Consider the following 17,097-nt stretch of genomic DNA (forward strand, 5'->3'; position numbering starts at 1 on the left):
ATATATGTTTTCGGTTTGCGCAGATTTGATTTCTGCCATATACAACTGTGTAAAATGATCAGTGATCAATTTAGCATATTTTCAAGTCGGCAGAACGTTATCATATATTTACTTGTCGTTGTTATTTACACGTTTCTGTGTCTAATTCTGCTACGTAGGCTATTAGCTTGTAGCACATTCCTGAAAGCCGGTACCGTGTCAGACCCATTTGGTATATTATCCAACAATGAAAATTACTGATCTGAGCTGATATCGATTTTCCTGGGAAAGAAAAGACTATTCACTTGGTCCCCTGGCATGAATAGAGCGTAACAGCAGCATGGGACTTGCGTCTCATTGACACGCGCCCATCATGCTCCTGCCACGACCACACCAAGTGCTTTTTACGCCCAGCGCACTAAAGATCTTAATACGCTCATGGCCAAGATCTGGCTACGCGCACCGCGTTCCCACCATGCTCTCACAGTTATTAGTCAGACTAGGGTACGTTCTCACCACACTCCCGTGACCTGCCTACCAAACATAAGCTGCCTTTTCGACGTGCCTATAGTGAAAGCGCCATGCTCACTTTGTCCTCATTCACTTTCAAAGCAGAGAACAACCAAATGCCAAGCAGTCAAGAACATTTTTTTAGTTTCTTGATGTTTCATCTTAGAATGCTAGACTGGAACTGATGGACGAGGCTCAGTACGTTCCCTATATATACAAAAAGGTTGTAACAGCATAGCAAGCATGTGGCTGGGAGTTTTGTTCCAGCCTGGCGGCAGCGTGGTTAAAACTGATGGGGATGTGGCTGTAAATGAAATACTTGCTAAGAAGCCCTCGTGACATAGATATAGATTATGTTATCATCTGAGTTCCAAGCTGAATGTGGAACGAGCATGTGGAATGATGTTGCGTTGGAAACATAAAGTATGTCACCACTTACACAACCAGTGGCCGGCTACTTTACATCACTGCCAGCAGTTCTTTCAGGGCTGATGGCAGTGATGTCATAGATGAAGGGTCACGTCGGCGTTTAATTGGTGATGTAGTTTGTTTGCAACAGCGTTCCTTTGGACGACTCCTTCCATATGCAGCTTTATGTCAGTTGATAATATAATCTATGCCACGAAGTTTTTTTTATAGCAAGTATTACTATTTCATTTGCAGTGCTTGTTTATATTTCTTTGTTTACCTCTTTATATTTAATATCATACATTTCTGTTTTACTTTTTAATTTATTAATTACCTTTTCAAATGTTGTAAGTCTCACATTTTTAACCATCATTAATTTTGTATCTATAACCGACAGAAAATATAAACTGAAAGTTTTGATGGCGCCACTAAGTCTTAAAATGAGACTGATCGACCAAGTAAATTCACTTTTTTTCCTGGAAAATCGATACTACCTCAGTGGTCAACTCGGATGAGGAATGTTCATCATTGGATAATATACCTAATGGGTAAAATACGGCAATGACTTCCAGGAACATGCTACAAGCTTATACATAGCAGAATTGGATTCAGAAACCGTTTCTGTAATATGTTTAGAAAACGCCCCTGCCAATATTTATACATTGCCAAATCACAGTTGATATGTCGATAACATTATAAAAAAGGTAAAAATAAAAAAAATAAGTTGGAATATTATCGCAAAATGGCTACCCTCAAATAATGGCCTCTCATACTATAAAGACCTACTCAGAAAAAATGTCAACATTGGTTTTTTTATCATAAAACATCAAAACCTTCAAAATAAAGCTTACTCCAAGATTTCTAATCGAAAAGCTGACGAATGAGAATTATGTAACAAACCCAATCAGACTAATATATTGGATACTGTAAATATGACTTATTAATTTATTTCAGTTTTAGCAACTGTTGCATTTGCTTTTTTATTACTACCCATGTGCCAATACATGATACAGCCATGTGCTAGTGGTCAAAAGTAAGTACAAATATCTGACTGTATGCTTGAATGAAATTTCTTGTGTGAGATTGTCAAATGATATCTGACAATTCATAAAAAAAATTGACTGTCACTAGATAAGAGAACATGAAAGAAAAATAGAAAAAGTCTGAAAATAGAATGAATAAACACACGTGAATGTACGGACTGTTTCTATTTTTCTCGTGTTCTCTTATCTAATGACATTCAAATACTATTTTGAATTGTCAGATATACTCTTACTGTCTCATATAACAACTTTTGGTCTTTGAAGGAATTATTAGTGAGCAGAAATTTGCCCATGTATCTGTTATCACTCGTCACTTCAGTCAGTTATATAGAGGGATAACTTGTGTTTTCCTTTTGCGTTCGTCACTTCCGATTGTTGAAGCATTGATTACCCATCTATCGTAGCAATGATCTCTGTGATAGAATAATATTTGGAACGTGTTTGGCACCAATATTGTCCTTTAATTACATCTTGTAAATGTCCGGAGTGATTCCTTTACGGATGACAAGGAAAGTGTACCTGGTTGTTTAGGAAGATACAAAATCCATGTTTCATCTGTGTAGACATCGGCATCCACATAAAAAAAACCTTCACTGTTGGAATTTGGGAAAAAGGTGGAAAAGATGCTGTCTGTGCATAATTCTCCTACGTCAAATCGCACACATAGCAATAGAAACAAAATTTGGCTTGTTTGTCTCAAAATGACCGTAGTATTGTATTTACCAGACATCAAGCTCATTTCATTCGATTCATGTTAATCTCTCATTTTTTCAGGATTTCTTTTGGTATTTGTGGAAGATTTACAGCTGCAGAAATTCTCTCTTTTTGTTTATCATTTTTTATTGTCTGTGTTTGGATCTTAACTGGACACTGGCTGCTCATGGACGGTAATATATTATACTTTTAAAATATAATTTACAATTTCCGATTCTTCCCACACCAAATTATGTGTAATATATAATATATTAGCTATTAAAGTGCACACAAGGTGGCAGACAATACTTTTCGGTACGTATAGCCAATGGTAACTATATCCACTTTACGGCAAGTTCACACCAATCTGATAATATTAATTCAGAAAAAGAGACCTCCTGTAAAAACAACTTTGCCAATTATTGAAAACACTCTTAATCCCCTCAGTTGCCAGTGACGTCAGAATTTTTATTCCTTAATTACCTATATCCAGCCGGCGTGTGTATTCATTAATGCCTGACTGATTCCTTAATCCCCTAATTAAAAAAAGAATTGACTAAAGAATAATTCTTTCTTCTTTGAGCGGCATTTAGCAATTGACATATGTAATAAACACAAAACCATAATATGGAACACAATTACTGTTTTAATTAAAGTGACGTTTCGTTGATGGTTCTCTCAATGTTTTCAAGCAATTGATGATGAAAATAATATACAGAAGGTTCTCTTCCGTCAGAAGAGTATTGTGGTTCTAATTTCCCTGAGTAAAAGAGTACAGAAATAAAAAAAATGTGGTCATGTGAAATGTATCATAAAAGTCAAACATGATTAAAACACAATTTGTAAATGACGAGCCGTTATCAAAGTAGCCAACTGTATCTCGTTTTCCTGTAGCCATCGTACGGCACCATCCAATCAACCGGATTAAGGTCGCAATTGAAAAATTGAAAAGCGTTTTGTAGTGTCGGATACTTAAACGTTAATAGCTGAATTAATTTTAATCAGATTTGTGTGAACTTGCCGTAAAGTGGATATAGTAACCATTGGCTATACGTAACGGAAAAGTATTGTCGGCCATCTTATGTGCACTTTAAAGAATATGCAAGTACTACACAGTAGACCATGTATTTTGCTGTTTATAAATATTATAATTAAAGATACATTATGGGAGATAAGATAACGAGTTGTTAGTTCTCACTATAATAGTTAAAAACTAGATAATGTAAAGGCAATTTGCTTAAAATTTCATTCAAATTGATCCACTACGAACCAAGATCTAAGCGATTGAAATTTCCGCCTAGCCTCGATCATCATTACGAATAGTCTGATTATCCATTTAATCGTTAAATCGTGAACTAAAGTTATGCTGTAAATCGGCTCATAATCCACTAAAGATCGCAAGCTAGCGATGCCATCTAGAGTTGATTATGGTGTGGATAGGTTAATTAATTTCTAATTAATAATTTAGATAACATTTTAGGTCTAAAGAAAGACCTGCAATAGACAGATTTAGCTCTTGCATAATGTTTGTTTAACACTTTTAAACTTTGTATATATGTAGGCCTACTTTTATTTTATTTTGCGTATTTACTGCATTTTTATATACCCACATTGAAATGTGGTCAAATATTGTCGTCGCCCCTGTCCGGCCGGCCGGCGTCCACCTAAAGTTAATATCCGATTTCTGATAATTACTGCCAGTTTATGGCCCTTGATCACTTTTAAAGTCTTGTGGACGCTCTAGAGGCTAAAATTAATATTCGATTGACTTTAAATTTATACACAGTGTTTAAGGTCATGAGATGAAGAAGTCTATTGATTTTCAACATTATCCGATAATTACTGTCAGAGTTATGGCTCTTGACCACTTTTTTTAAAAACTTGTGGACACTCTAGAGGCTAAAGTTAATATCCGATTGACTTAAATTTCAGGTGATTTTCAATGATTTCCGATAATTACTACCAGAGTTATCTTGTGGCTGCTCTAGGGACCAAAGTTATCATCTGATTGACTTTAGATTGATATACAGCTAAATTTCAATGAACAGCTAAATCCGTGATATTGAATGTTTCGTATACTAAACATTATCATGGGGCAGAACTAAAAGCGAAACAAATTCTAATGATTCTCTAATAATTACTTAATGAGTTGTTACTCTTAATCAGATTTTAGTGTATTTTAAATGTTTCATTACCAACAATAGAAAAAATATGCGACAACTCTTGTTGACTGCTCGGACAACTTAGCTGCTGTGGGCGTATGTTTCGTTGTCTGGCAACCTATCTTAATTAAAGATTTTTTACTGTGCTTGGATCTAAAATAATTTAAGAACATTTGTATTAATTCTTTCACCCTTTGTAATTGTATTTTCAGCACTTGGCATGGGTTTATGTGTAGCATTTATTGCTTTAGTTCGATTACCTAGTCTCAAAGTTTCAACCCTTTTATTAGTAGGACTTCTTGTATATGATGTCTTTTGGGTAAGTTAATTATTTTAATAAATTGGTTTGTGGTTTGCTCTTGCATTACCGAGTCAGTCACTATGGGGATACTTGATTAAACATTCTGGAATTGAATTTTCTCAACGACAATATTGGGCAACAAAGCATGCCCTTGACCAATTACCATCGCTGATTTTGTCACAATTCCATGAACTTAATTCCATAACAATCAATTGCAATTCGGTCAATTCGGAACTTTCCAGACTGACAGTTAAGCAACCCCCCTGTTCTTATTCTTGTCAATATATTTTCCTGGTGTAGGCCTACTATTTATTCAATAATTCTGTTATGTTGACACATCCATTTGTATTCATTAAAGGTAGAAGTTTTATGTGCAGTCTTCCATATTCACAGAGAAAACATATCTTGTTTTCATTCAGTTTAGAACAGTGTATTCTAAAACAACAAAGTTCATCATTCTGTTGATAAAGTTGCACTGTTTATAATTAGCAGATCACTGCAAGTGTATTGATAAGGTTTGGCATTCAACTAATTATCCATTTATTGTTCTCTTCCAGGTATTTTTCTCTTCTTATATATTTAGTGCCAATGTAATGGTTAAAGTAGCAACCAGACCAGCTGAAAACCCAGTAAGTTCTTTAACTTCAGATCTGTATGAAATTTATGTGTAATATTTAAATAATTGAAGCAGAAAAACCTATTGAATTTCGGCCGATGACATACTTGCTGTGGACCTGTATTGTTACCTGGCAACTTATCTTTAGGCTGTTATATTTTATTGGTTTTATATCTAATATTTACATATAATCGGAATACATGACTCTTTTCAGTTAATTCTCATTATCAAAACATCATTGTGTAATGAATTAATGAGTGTTTTAGTTGGTAATAATATTCCTTCATTGAAGTTCTTTACACAATGACATCATTTTATTTATTTTGAGTCATTCCAAATGAAGACTACAATAGGGATTTTCCATAACATTAAAACATCAATTGATTATGTGATTTGATTGCCTTTGAATGATTACTTAATGATCGATTGCCTATCAGATAAACATTCCTGGGCACGTCATTCAGAAATCTGAGCCACTGTGATCATGAGGTATTTATGCTAGAGTAAGAGATAATATATCCTCATTCACTCTCAATCAATTAAATACTTACTACAGACAATACTGGAAAAATGTTTAACCAGACATGATGACAATGCACCAGTTGTAAATATGAATATCAAAGTTAAAGGACAGCTGTTGCCCATGTCAACTATGCAGTGGTGTATGCAAAGTTTCCCAAAATTAAATTGATAAAATAGTTTTCTTGAGGTATATGTCTCCCAAGACCATTATTTTTGTTAATTAAGATAATTAATGGGCATGTCTTAGAAAACTAAAATTGGGGCATCAGCTGTCCAAGAAGAGGTAAAGGGTCAGGTTATCTTTTTACACAAAATATGATATAGGAACAGTGTGTTTGAATTATGATCTATAGAGTAAGGTTTATGTATTTACAAATATATAATTCTACTTCTTTCATTTCAGGTGGGCATGCTAGCCAAAAAACTCCATTTAACTGGTTTTGTTCGAGATGCACCAAAATTGTCTCTTCCAGCCAAATTAGTTTTTCCCAGGTAGTGGTAACTGCTATTGATGCATTTTGTGTACTTTCTTGTCCCAACGTCTTCCAAAGGCAGGGGACTATTAAAATGGGTTTGTCTGTAATTTATTTGGTGAATGCCATGATGGAGTTTGATGAAACTTTGTGTACAGTTTCATTACCTTGACTAAGTTTAATAATAAGCATTTTCTGTTCAAGTTTTGTCCCGATGGGCTATTGGAATTATTTTGCTAAAATATCAAATTTCTGACGGCTTAATTTAATAAAGAAAACAAAATCAAAATTCCAAACGCAAGATGATGTCCTGCCTTGGATACGAAATGAAATGAAATGAAATGGGGTTTAACGTCCTACTGTTTTGTTTTGAACTGGGCTAATGAAGACGGGTGTACGCCATACAGTGTGCCATGATGGAAATTTTGCCCGGACAGCGGCACTACGACCTACTCTTATATTGAATTCCAACTGTCAAGGAATCTTTTACGTGCACGCCAATGTGTAGACGGGACCTCATTTTTTTCGCCTTTCGATTTTTAAAAAAAGCCCATCAATAAATTTTCACTGGGAACAAAATGACGACAGACTTATTGCATAGCGAGCAGCATAGATCAATGAAATTTTAATTTCACATATCTGTGTAAATACTAAATACATCAAAACCTTGGCAAAGTTCATTGATGAGCAATGTCTGCTTAGGCTTCGTAAAGACTTCAATTTGATTGGTTGAGACTTTGGAACCCTATATCTCTCCTTCTCATTGAGCTACAATGTTCGAACTTGGTGTAGGTGTTTAATAGGTATATGCCATAACTGGGTTCGTTGATGAGCAATTTCTGCCAACAGAGATACACAATTTGATACTTTGGAAAACACAAGTGACATTGAGGAGGTCTTGTTTATGAATGTGCCTACTGAAACAATACTCGTCAACAGGTTAAACATAGTGTATTGTGTTGAATTGGGACGCACCAAAATGTGAAAGACGCTTCAGCTTTTTTTCAAGTTTCCAAGTGAGACCAAAGATTAGTGTATTGTATTGAAATAAAAAAAAGGTAGCCATGCGATATTTGAATTTTTGAGAAAAATATCAATAAAATTCAAACCATGTAGGTTGTGTTCACAGAATTTATGTTAATAATATAAAAGCTTGGACTTAAAATTGCGACAAAAATCAATTGTACATTGACAAGAGTTCCATGGTTATTGCCTCGGGCATTATTGGCGTTAATCAAGTAAAATGACACTATTCACTCTTAGAAAACTTTCAGGAATAATTAGTTACTGGCATATCTGATCTCTGTTGAAAAATTTGATTATAAATTTAAATATTTTCAAATTTATTTTTCAGTTCTCAAAATTCTAGTCATTTCTCAATGCTGGGATTGGGAGATATTGTAAGTATATATATAATGTTATTATTTTATCAGTTATATTTAAAATTTATGCCAATTTCTATATGACCACATTGAAATTTGGTCTCTATTGTTGTCACTCCAAAGAGCTAGTTATCATCTGTTGTTGTTGTTCTTAGTGTTTAACGTCCGCTTCCACCGAAGGTGATATCGCAGACAAGTTTTTTTCATTAACTTAGCGCACGCGCAGGGGTCTTTCCTGTGGGAGGAAACCGGAGTACCTGGAGAAAACCCACGAGGTTGAGAAGGCGCCCCTATCTCCAAGCCACATACGCTCACACCAGGGATCGAAACCACAGCCGCAAGCCAGAGGTGACCGGCCAGCTAGAGGTCGAAGCGCGGCACTCTAGACCACTAGGCCATCCCAACCCCCCAGGTATCATCTGACTACCTGTATGTTTTTTGTATAATAAATATTAGCACTAGGAAGAACTAGAAGCCAATCAAATTTTGATAGTTATTTAAAGTTACATTATGTAAGATTTAGATAAAAAGTTGATCGTTCTTGCTATAATAGATCAAAAATAGTTAATGGAAAATAAATATATTGAAAACTTTATTCAAATTACTTTATTCTGTGCAAAGTTATGAGTGTTTGTAATTTTGACAACATGTAGTGTAGATTGTTTATTATCGTAGCAACGACACTTGACAATCGTGACTAAGTCTTGAAATGTGATCTACAGACTACACTGATCATCTAATTGTTTTTAAATTTATATATTATGTTATTTACATTAGTGAGATGATTAATTTCAACTATTTCTTAAAGAGTTATGTCCCTTCTTACATTTTGTAGAATCTTGTGAACACTCGTTAAGATAAAAGTTATCATCCGATCTGTATGAAATTTATGTGCATTATTTGAAGTAGTAAAACAAAGAAGTCTATCAAATTTCAACAATTTCCGTTAAATACCTGTAGAGTTATGGCCCTTGTTTCGCTTGGTAGAATCTTATATGCATTATTTAAATTAGTTAACTGAATAAGCTAATCAAATTTCAACTATGTCCGCCAGTTACTTTTAAGGGTTATGCTTGTCTTCATTAGTTTGTTGGAGCAGAACAGTAGGACGTTGAACCCCATTTCATTTCATTTCTAAGAGTTATGGCCCTTGTTTCACTTTGTAGAACCTTGTGAATGCTCCAACTACAAGTGTCTTGTACGTGTAAATGCCCTCATTACAAACAAAAGAAATTCTTGGATGATTTAGCTGTTGTGGGTGTATGTTTCGTTGCATTTCAGATGCCTTCTCTATGGGTTATTCATCATACAGGCTATGCAACTTTAAAATGAATAAAACATATTGGGTATGATATCATATGTACATTTTTTTTTTAGGTGATGCCCGGTCTATTACTCTGTTTTGTTCTCCGGTATGATGCTTACAAAAAGAATCAAACAGGATCAGCTGAGACTGGTATTCCTCCTACACCATCATATGTACAAAAACTCACCTATTTTCACTGCTCTTTAGTTGGATATTTTCTAGGTAAGATAATCCCAAATGTCCCCTCTGAACATAGTTTAAAGTAGCCAAGTCTTTAACTCACTATCATCCACAGTCTTTGACATTGTAAACACGACTTATTGATCAATTTAAATCAACATTGATGTTGTTATCTTACCATGATGAAAAGATGGGCTTCTGGTATCCAATATTTAAGACACAATGAAAATTTTAAACTTGGCACATGATTGCACACGAATCACATGCCAGAATGCTTTGAGCGCCATTTGTAATGAAGTGACTGGATGAACGAGGCTAATCATATCCCGCAAGGGAAGACTACCAGAGTAGACAAGAATAACCAGATGCCAAAGACGACACTCTTTGCCTATTTCGCCGAACTTTACTGATTAGAAATAGCAGTAAAAACAGAGAAAATTGAATGTAAATCAGGCGACTATTAAAATGGGTCTGTCTGTCTGTCCGTCACACTTTTTGGGACACAATAACTCTCTTTCTAATTAAGCTAGAATGTTCAAACTTGGTGTGGGGGGATCACGTGGCTAAGTGGGTAAGACGCTGGCTCGCTAGCCTGGAGGTCGGGTGTTCGATCCCTGCATTGGCCGAGAAAGTTCATCCAGATTTTCCGGCGTGGTTTCCCCCTTGTCAGTGATGCAGGACGGAGGGCCTGACAAGGACAGCTGTCTAGTCTTTCGGATGGGACGAAAAACTGAGGACGCGTGTACATATTGGCGTGCACATAAAAGACCCCTTGGCAGTTGGAATTCGATATAAGAGTAGGCCGTAATGCCGCTGCCCGGACAAAATTTCCCTCATAGCACACTGTATGGCGTATGCCCCTCTTCATTAGCCCAGGTTAGGAGCAGAACAGTAGGATTAAACCCCATTTCATTTCATTTCATTTCAAAGTTGGTGTAGATATTTTTTAAGTCAATGCCTTGATTGAGTTCAAGAGAGAGAGATAGAGAGAGAGAGATGGGGTTTAAGTCCACTCGACATAAACTAGGTCATTTCGGGACTAACATATGGTTTAATTTTATTCCAATAATTCGCTTGCGCGTAGGGGTCTTTACCAGTGGGAGGAAACCAGAGGACCCGGAGAAAACCCACGAGGTTGAACAGGCGACCCTACTCCTTGTCACGTACAACCGGGGATTCGAAACCACGGCAGTTGACTCAATGACAGACCTTATGATAAAGCGTACGTGCTAACCATTCGGCCATCCAACCCCCGGATGGAGTTCGAAGATGAGCATATTCTGCTTAGGGTAAGCAGAGATAAACAATTTGATTGGTTGATGCTTTGGGACACGATAACTTTAGTTCTAATTAAGTGAGAGTGATGAAACTTGGTGTATAGTTTCATTACATAAGCAATTTGATTGGCCGAGACTTAGGAACACAATTACTCTCTTTCTAATTGAGGTAGAATGTTCAAACCTGGTGTAGGTGTTTATTAGGTCAATGCCTTTATGGTGTTTGAAGATGAGCTTTTTTTTGCATAGGGTAAGCATATATAAGCAATTTGATTGGTTGATGCTTTGGGACACAATAGCTTTAGTTCTAATTACACGAGAGTCATGAAATTTGGTGTATAGTTTTATTACATCAATACCTTGACTAAGTTTGATAATGAGCATTTTCTGCTCAGGGTAAGCAGAGCGATAAGCAATTTGATTGGTCAAGACTTTGGAATACAATAACTCTCATTCTAATTGAGTTAGAATGTTCACACTTGACATAGGTGTCTATTAGGTGAATACCGTATGGAGATCGAAGATGAGGATTTTCTGCTTAGGGTAAGCAGAGATAAGCAATTTGATTGGTTGATGCTTTGGGACAGGATAACTTTAGTTCTAATTTAGTGAGAGTGAGGACACTTGGTGTATAGTTTTATCACATCAATACCTTGACTAAGTTCGATAATGAGCACTTTCTGCTCAGGGTAAGCAGAGCGATAAGCAATTTGATTGGCCGAGACTTTGGAACACAATAACTCTCCTTCTAATTAAGGTAGAATGTTCAAACTTGGTGTAGGCGGTCATTATATTAGGTGGATGCCTTGATCTAGTTCGGTGATAAAAATTGTCTGCTTACATTAAGCAAAGATAAGCAATCTGATTGGTTGATGCTTTGGGGCCTGATAACTTTGGTTATAATTAAGTGAGAGTGATGAAATTCGAGTATAGATTCATTATATCATTACCTTGACTAAGTTCGATGATGAGAATTTTCTGCTTAGGCTAAGGAGAGATAATTAATTTGATTGGTCAAGACTTTGGAACATAACAACTCTGCTTTTAATTGAGGTAGAATGTTTGAACTTGATGTAGATGTTCATTAGATGAAAGTCTTGACTGAGTTCAATGATTAACATTTCGAGCTAAAGCTAAGCAGAGTTTATCGATTTCATTGGTCGATGCTTTGGGACAAGATAATCTTGATTCTATCTGATACAGTGATGAAACTTAGTGTATAGTTGATAATCAGTTTGATTGCTTGATACTTTTGAAAAAATTAAATGTGCGATTAATAAATATGTATCATCTATTTATTTTGGGATTTCCGCGGGGGACATCAGCCTCACCGTTGGCTTGTTTTTTTTTTCGAAATGGCCTAAAATGACATAAATATGGTTCAACCAGTCAATGAGAGCTTATCATTTTAAATATTAAATCATTACTACAAGTAAATTATGTATTATTGTAGGCTTGTTAACAGCTACCGTTTCTTCCGAGATGTTCCGAGCTGCCCAACCAGCTTTACTCTACCTCGTACCATTTACATTACTTCCACTGCTCACAATGGCATATCTAAAGGTTAGTATTCACAGCTGGATGAAAATTTTATAGGTCTGTAGGTTACAGGCCAACAGAAAGATATGACAAATGTTATCATCTGATCTGTATGAAATTTATATGCATCATTTAAATTAGTGAAACAATTTCTGTTAATTACTTCCAGAGTTTAGACCCTTGTTTCATTTTGTAGAACCTTGTAAACCCTCAAACAATAAAAATTATAATCTGGTCTGTATGAAATCGTCTTGTAAAAGCCCCTATTGCCTTCAAAATAATAGATATGCGACAACACTTGTCGACCGCTCAGACAATTTAGCTGCGGTCGGCATGTTTTGTTACCTGGCAACCTATCTTTAAATAGATAATTTAGTGTACCTATACATTGTTTAGGCATTTACAAATGAAACAACCTTTCCCTTTATCTCTCCGGGGAACCCCAGGACTGCAGCCTAAAAAGCTCACATTTTAATCTGGCCCTGTCAGTATTGTGTATCTCTCAAGAATTTAAGTAGGATACCTCTGTGCAGATTGTGTTTGTCGACCAGTAACATAGAAAATTAATTCTATAATTTTATGTTTTAGGGTGATTTACGAAGAATGTGGCATGAACCCTTTATAGCTAGTGTTCCTTCTAAACATTTAGAAGTGTAGCTAAAATTCCACGGACTGTGTAACTGAATCTTGTCATTAATTTATTGTGATGTGAGGAAACAAAAAAACATTTTTATTAAAAAAAAATTATGAGTACTGTAACCTAACCAAGGAAAGACCTTCAGCTGCTAAGTCGAGAAATGGTTGTCTAAATGACTAAATTAAGACTAGCAAAAGAGCTTTTTAAATACAGTAGTGGCAACAATATTTGTGTGCAATAAAAGTGAAAATTGTCTTACTACCTGAGGTATGGTGTGTGAGGGTTACTTTGGTTTTAGCAAAGTAATATAAGAATAAATGGACATGATAGATGAACTAAATACATAGGATAAACTTTGTTAAAGCAGAGTTATCTTATTAAATTGCTCTTCGGAGGTGGACATTCTTCAAAACAATGTTAAGAGATGTATAAAAGTTATCAAGAATGGTGATGAAAATATTTTGGATAGGTCTAGATAAAAGGTTATGGAAGAGTATAGTTTATTGTGTAAGGTCATCGAAGTGTCCAATTGACTGTGTAATAAAGAATCACAATATAATATATTTTACAATATTGTTGTAGGTCAATTTTCCATGTATCATTCTTATTATTTGTTCAAACCATGTTATGTCAAATCATGTTTATTTTACTGAATGTGAACAGTACCAATAGTATCACATGGGCATCTTCCCACAAACTGGTGTAGCATGAATAGTATAGGCTATCCTTTTTTGTGTTAGCTCAGCTAAAGTTATGCGAAAGTGGCGTTTTCTCTCTGCTCATCTTGATGTTGATATACTAAAATATTTGTGATATGTTATTGTAACTTTCTGACGTGTATGTTTTTTTCATTTTACAGTTTAATCCTGATTACTTTCAAAATCACTTATTTAAATCATTTCCATATATTGTAGGTTGTTTTGTCATGATTCATCAACTCACTGAACAAACTATATAATTATAGAAAATTCTCACATTTTCAATTGTTTAATCCTTTGCCCTCAAAATTAAGCCTACAATTAATTTAAGTGATGCTATGTGGATTTATGTAAATGGTGAATTACATTGACATTTGATATATGAACCTACATACAATGATTTTGAGACCAGTACTATATTTGAAATAATATGTATTTGGGACTTGTCTTTTCTGCATAAAGACAAATATCTCTCAATGTAATTAGTTACATAGTTATAATACATTAGATTACAGATACAGGTACATGGAAACTCATATTTCCATATCAGCTAATGAGCTTGTAACCAGTGCTACAGGAATATAACAGTACTTGATTTAAAGAATTTTTTATACAAACTTTTAAAGCAAAATAAACATTTATAAATGTTAATATTTTTACTGTGAATGATTTTAGTAAGGAAAAATTTAAAAGATTTTTATTTACCCACTTTTTTAAAAATTGAATTATGATTTTAGGTATGTTCTCATACTAAAGATTGATAGTTTCTGTTAAAGTACATTTTATTTGTTTTTACTAAATCACTCTGTAATGCATATGTAGAAGATATAAAAAAAAGCATTATATTTGGATTAAAATCGTTTTCATAACAATTATATATCATAATTCATATATATATATATATCCTGTATATCCTGTTTACATTAAAGGACAATTTTGGTGTCAGTCATTATCACATATGTGATAGAACTGGTTAAACACATTCCAAATATAATTTTAACACAAGAGATCATTGCTACGATAGATGCGTAATGAAGGTTTCAACAATCAGAAGTGACGAACGCAAAAGGAAAACACGCGTTATCCCTCTATATAACTGACGTGCAAATTTCTGCTCACTAATAATTCCTTCGAAGACCAAAAGTTGTTATATGAGACTGTTGAAACCTTTATTACGCATCTATTAGCAATAATCTCTGTGTTAGAATTATATTTGGAAGTGTGTAACCAGTTCTATCAAATATGTGATAATGACTGACACCAATATTGTCCTTTAATAAACTCAAGTTAATCAATATAATTTAATAATTGAAAATCAGTTTATATTTTAAAATAATGTTGGAAAACAACATGAAAAAGTATACAATGTGTGTAGACAAATGGAATGGGTGAGTTTTTGATGTTTTTATATGTCCATGTAGCTGTGTATGGAAATAAAGACAGTTATTACCAAGTGTTGATATTTTTTTTTAATTAAAATTATATTTTAGAATTTACAGAAGATACTCATTGCTCCAAAATAGTTATACGCAGGAAACACAGCATATTAAAGTGGCATTAGATAAAGAGCTATATAATAGTTATATAAGCGGTTGTAATTCAAGATACACCTACATTTTGCACGAGGTTGATGGAGAACAAGCTAAAAAAAAAAAAAAATCGAGGGTTTAGAACATAATTGTGATAAGTCACAATGCTTGATATATTGACTTATCACAATTATGTTCTAAACCCTCGAAATGCAACTTTTGTACAATCAGGGGTCATAATTCAGGAAATTACCATCCAATAAGCACCAATATCTTTTTAAATTTAAACATATTTTAAGTTTTATCAAGATCGGATAAAAATTGTGACCTCTAAAGGGTCCACAACCTTGGTATTACATACTTTTACACTACTTGCGTACAAGTAGCAGCTATTTTGTTGGGCAGTTTCGGTCCAATTTTCATGAAATTGGAACTTGACCAACATTAGGGAGTTACAGTGATATATTTGAACATTTTTTGAATCGTTTAAAAATTGTGACCAATAGAGCAGTTCCATAAACTAAAAAAAAACACGATTTTTTGTACAATCAGGGGCCATAATCCAGGAAATTACTGTCAGATATGCGCTTATATAGAAAAGAACCAAGATCATTGGGTTATAAACATATACTAATGTCCAACAGAAAGTATACACACTAAAAATATGACTAAGTTTTGTTTAAATCAAAAAAATGCGTCCAAATTCAATATTTTTAAGCAAATAAAAGGCAAAACAAATGGACATTGTACCCAAATACCGCATACCGTATACTTTCTTTTGGACATTAGTATACATTTTAAGATTCATCAAAATCCAATAAAAATTGTGAGCTCTAGAGGGTCCAATGTTTACAATGTTTGATATATTTGAACGTTTTTTAAATATACTATTCAAAAAAAGTAGGGGATATTTGATTTTTAAGTGTTATTAAAGTCACCTAATGAAACTGACGAAGAAACAAATGACAAAATGAAATGAAGTTCACATTCATCGATTTATTCCAAATGATCGTTAGACTAAGTAAGGCACAGACTGACCATTATAAGGGTAAAATGATACCCGGGGTCAAACAGCAAAGTTACCACAGCATCACAACCAAGTCAGTAACGGGTAAATCCTCCTCTGTTTGCCAAACAAGCATTGATCCGACGTGGCATACTCCTAATGAGACGTCTAAGGTCATTTTGGTCCAGATTGTCCCATTCCTGTTGCAACGCAGCAGCAAGTTCTTGGACATTGGCAGGACGTTGTTGACGTTGACGTAACCTCTGTCCAAGCATGTCCCAGACATGCTCGATGGGGGAGAGGTCGGGACTCAGTGCTGGCCAAGGTAATGTGGTGATGTTCTGTTGTTGGAGGTAACCTGTAACGATCCTGGCCCTGTGACATCTTGCGTTGTCATCCTGGAAGATGAAACGGCGGCCATGACGTCGTGCGAACGGCACAACATGGACTGCCAAGATGTTGTCCCGGTAGTACTGGCCTGTAACACGCCCTGCAACAACATGTAAAGCCGTTCTTCCAGCAACAGTGATGCCTCCCCACACCATAACAGAACCACCCCCAAATCGATCATGTCTGATGACGTTAACGTCTTGGAAGCGCTCGTTTCGACGACGCCACACCCTCCTACGTCTGTCCAAAAAATCAACAGTGAACCTTGACTCATCTGAAAACATCACATTGCTCCAGCGTCGATTATCCCAGTGTTGACGATCCCTACACCAACGACGTCTTGCCTGAATGTGATGATCTCTCAAACAAGGGATCACGCGAGGACGTCGGGCGCGAAGGTGACCCCTATGCAGTCGATTCCGAATCGTCTGGCCACTCACTCTCAC

General features: G+C 35.2%; 1 protein-coding gene across 4 annotated transcripts in view; it reads left to right on the forward strand.

Moving 5' to 3' along the window:
- LOC126825738 (signal peptide peptidase-like 3) overlaps nucleotides 1-15,186 on the forward strand; it is a 60,207-nt gene extending 45,021 nt beyond the window's left edge. For 3 of the 4 annotated variants that reach the window (XM_050555516.2, XM_050555514.2, XM_050555517.2), the window contains exons 6-14: nucleotides 1,852-1,930; nucleotides 2,715-2,827; nucleotides 5,008-5,114; nucleotides 5,654-5,725; nucleotides 6,638-6,729; nucleotides 8,062-8,107; nucleotides 9,467-9,617; nucleotides 12,306-12,415; nucleotides 12,980-15,186. In XM_050555516.2, the coding sequence (XP_050411473.1) occupies nucleotides 1,852-1,930; nucleotides 2,715-2,827; nucleotides 5,008-5,114; nucleotides 5,654-5,725; nucleotides 6,638-6,729; nucleotides 8,062-8,107; nucleotides 9,467-9,617; nucleotides 12,306-12,415; nucleotides 12,980-13,048 (839 nt within the window). In that variant the 3' untranslated portion in view covers nucleotides 13,049-15,186. The remainder of the gene's footprint in view (nucleotides 1-1,851; nucleotides 1,931-2,714; nucleotides 2,828-5,007; nucleotides 5,115-5,653; nucleotides 5,726-6,637; nucleotides 6,730-8,061; nucleotides 8,108-9,466; nucleotides 9,618-12,305; nucleotides 12,416-12,979) is intronic. The other variant, XM_050555518.2, reaches the window with a different exon arrangement.
- The last annotated feature ends 1,911 nt before the right edge of the window (nucleotides 15,187-17,097 follow it).

Source organism: Patella vulgata, chromosome 6 (genome assembly GCF_932274485.2).
Source record: "Patella vulgata chromosome 6, xgPatVulg1.2, whole genome shotgun sequence".
In the NCBI taxonomy this organism is placed as follows: domain Eukaryota; kingdom Metazoa; phylum Mollusca; class Gastropoda; family Patellidae; genus Patella; species Patella vulgata.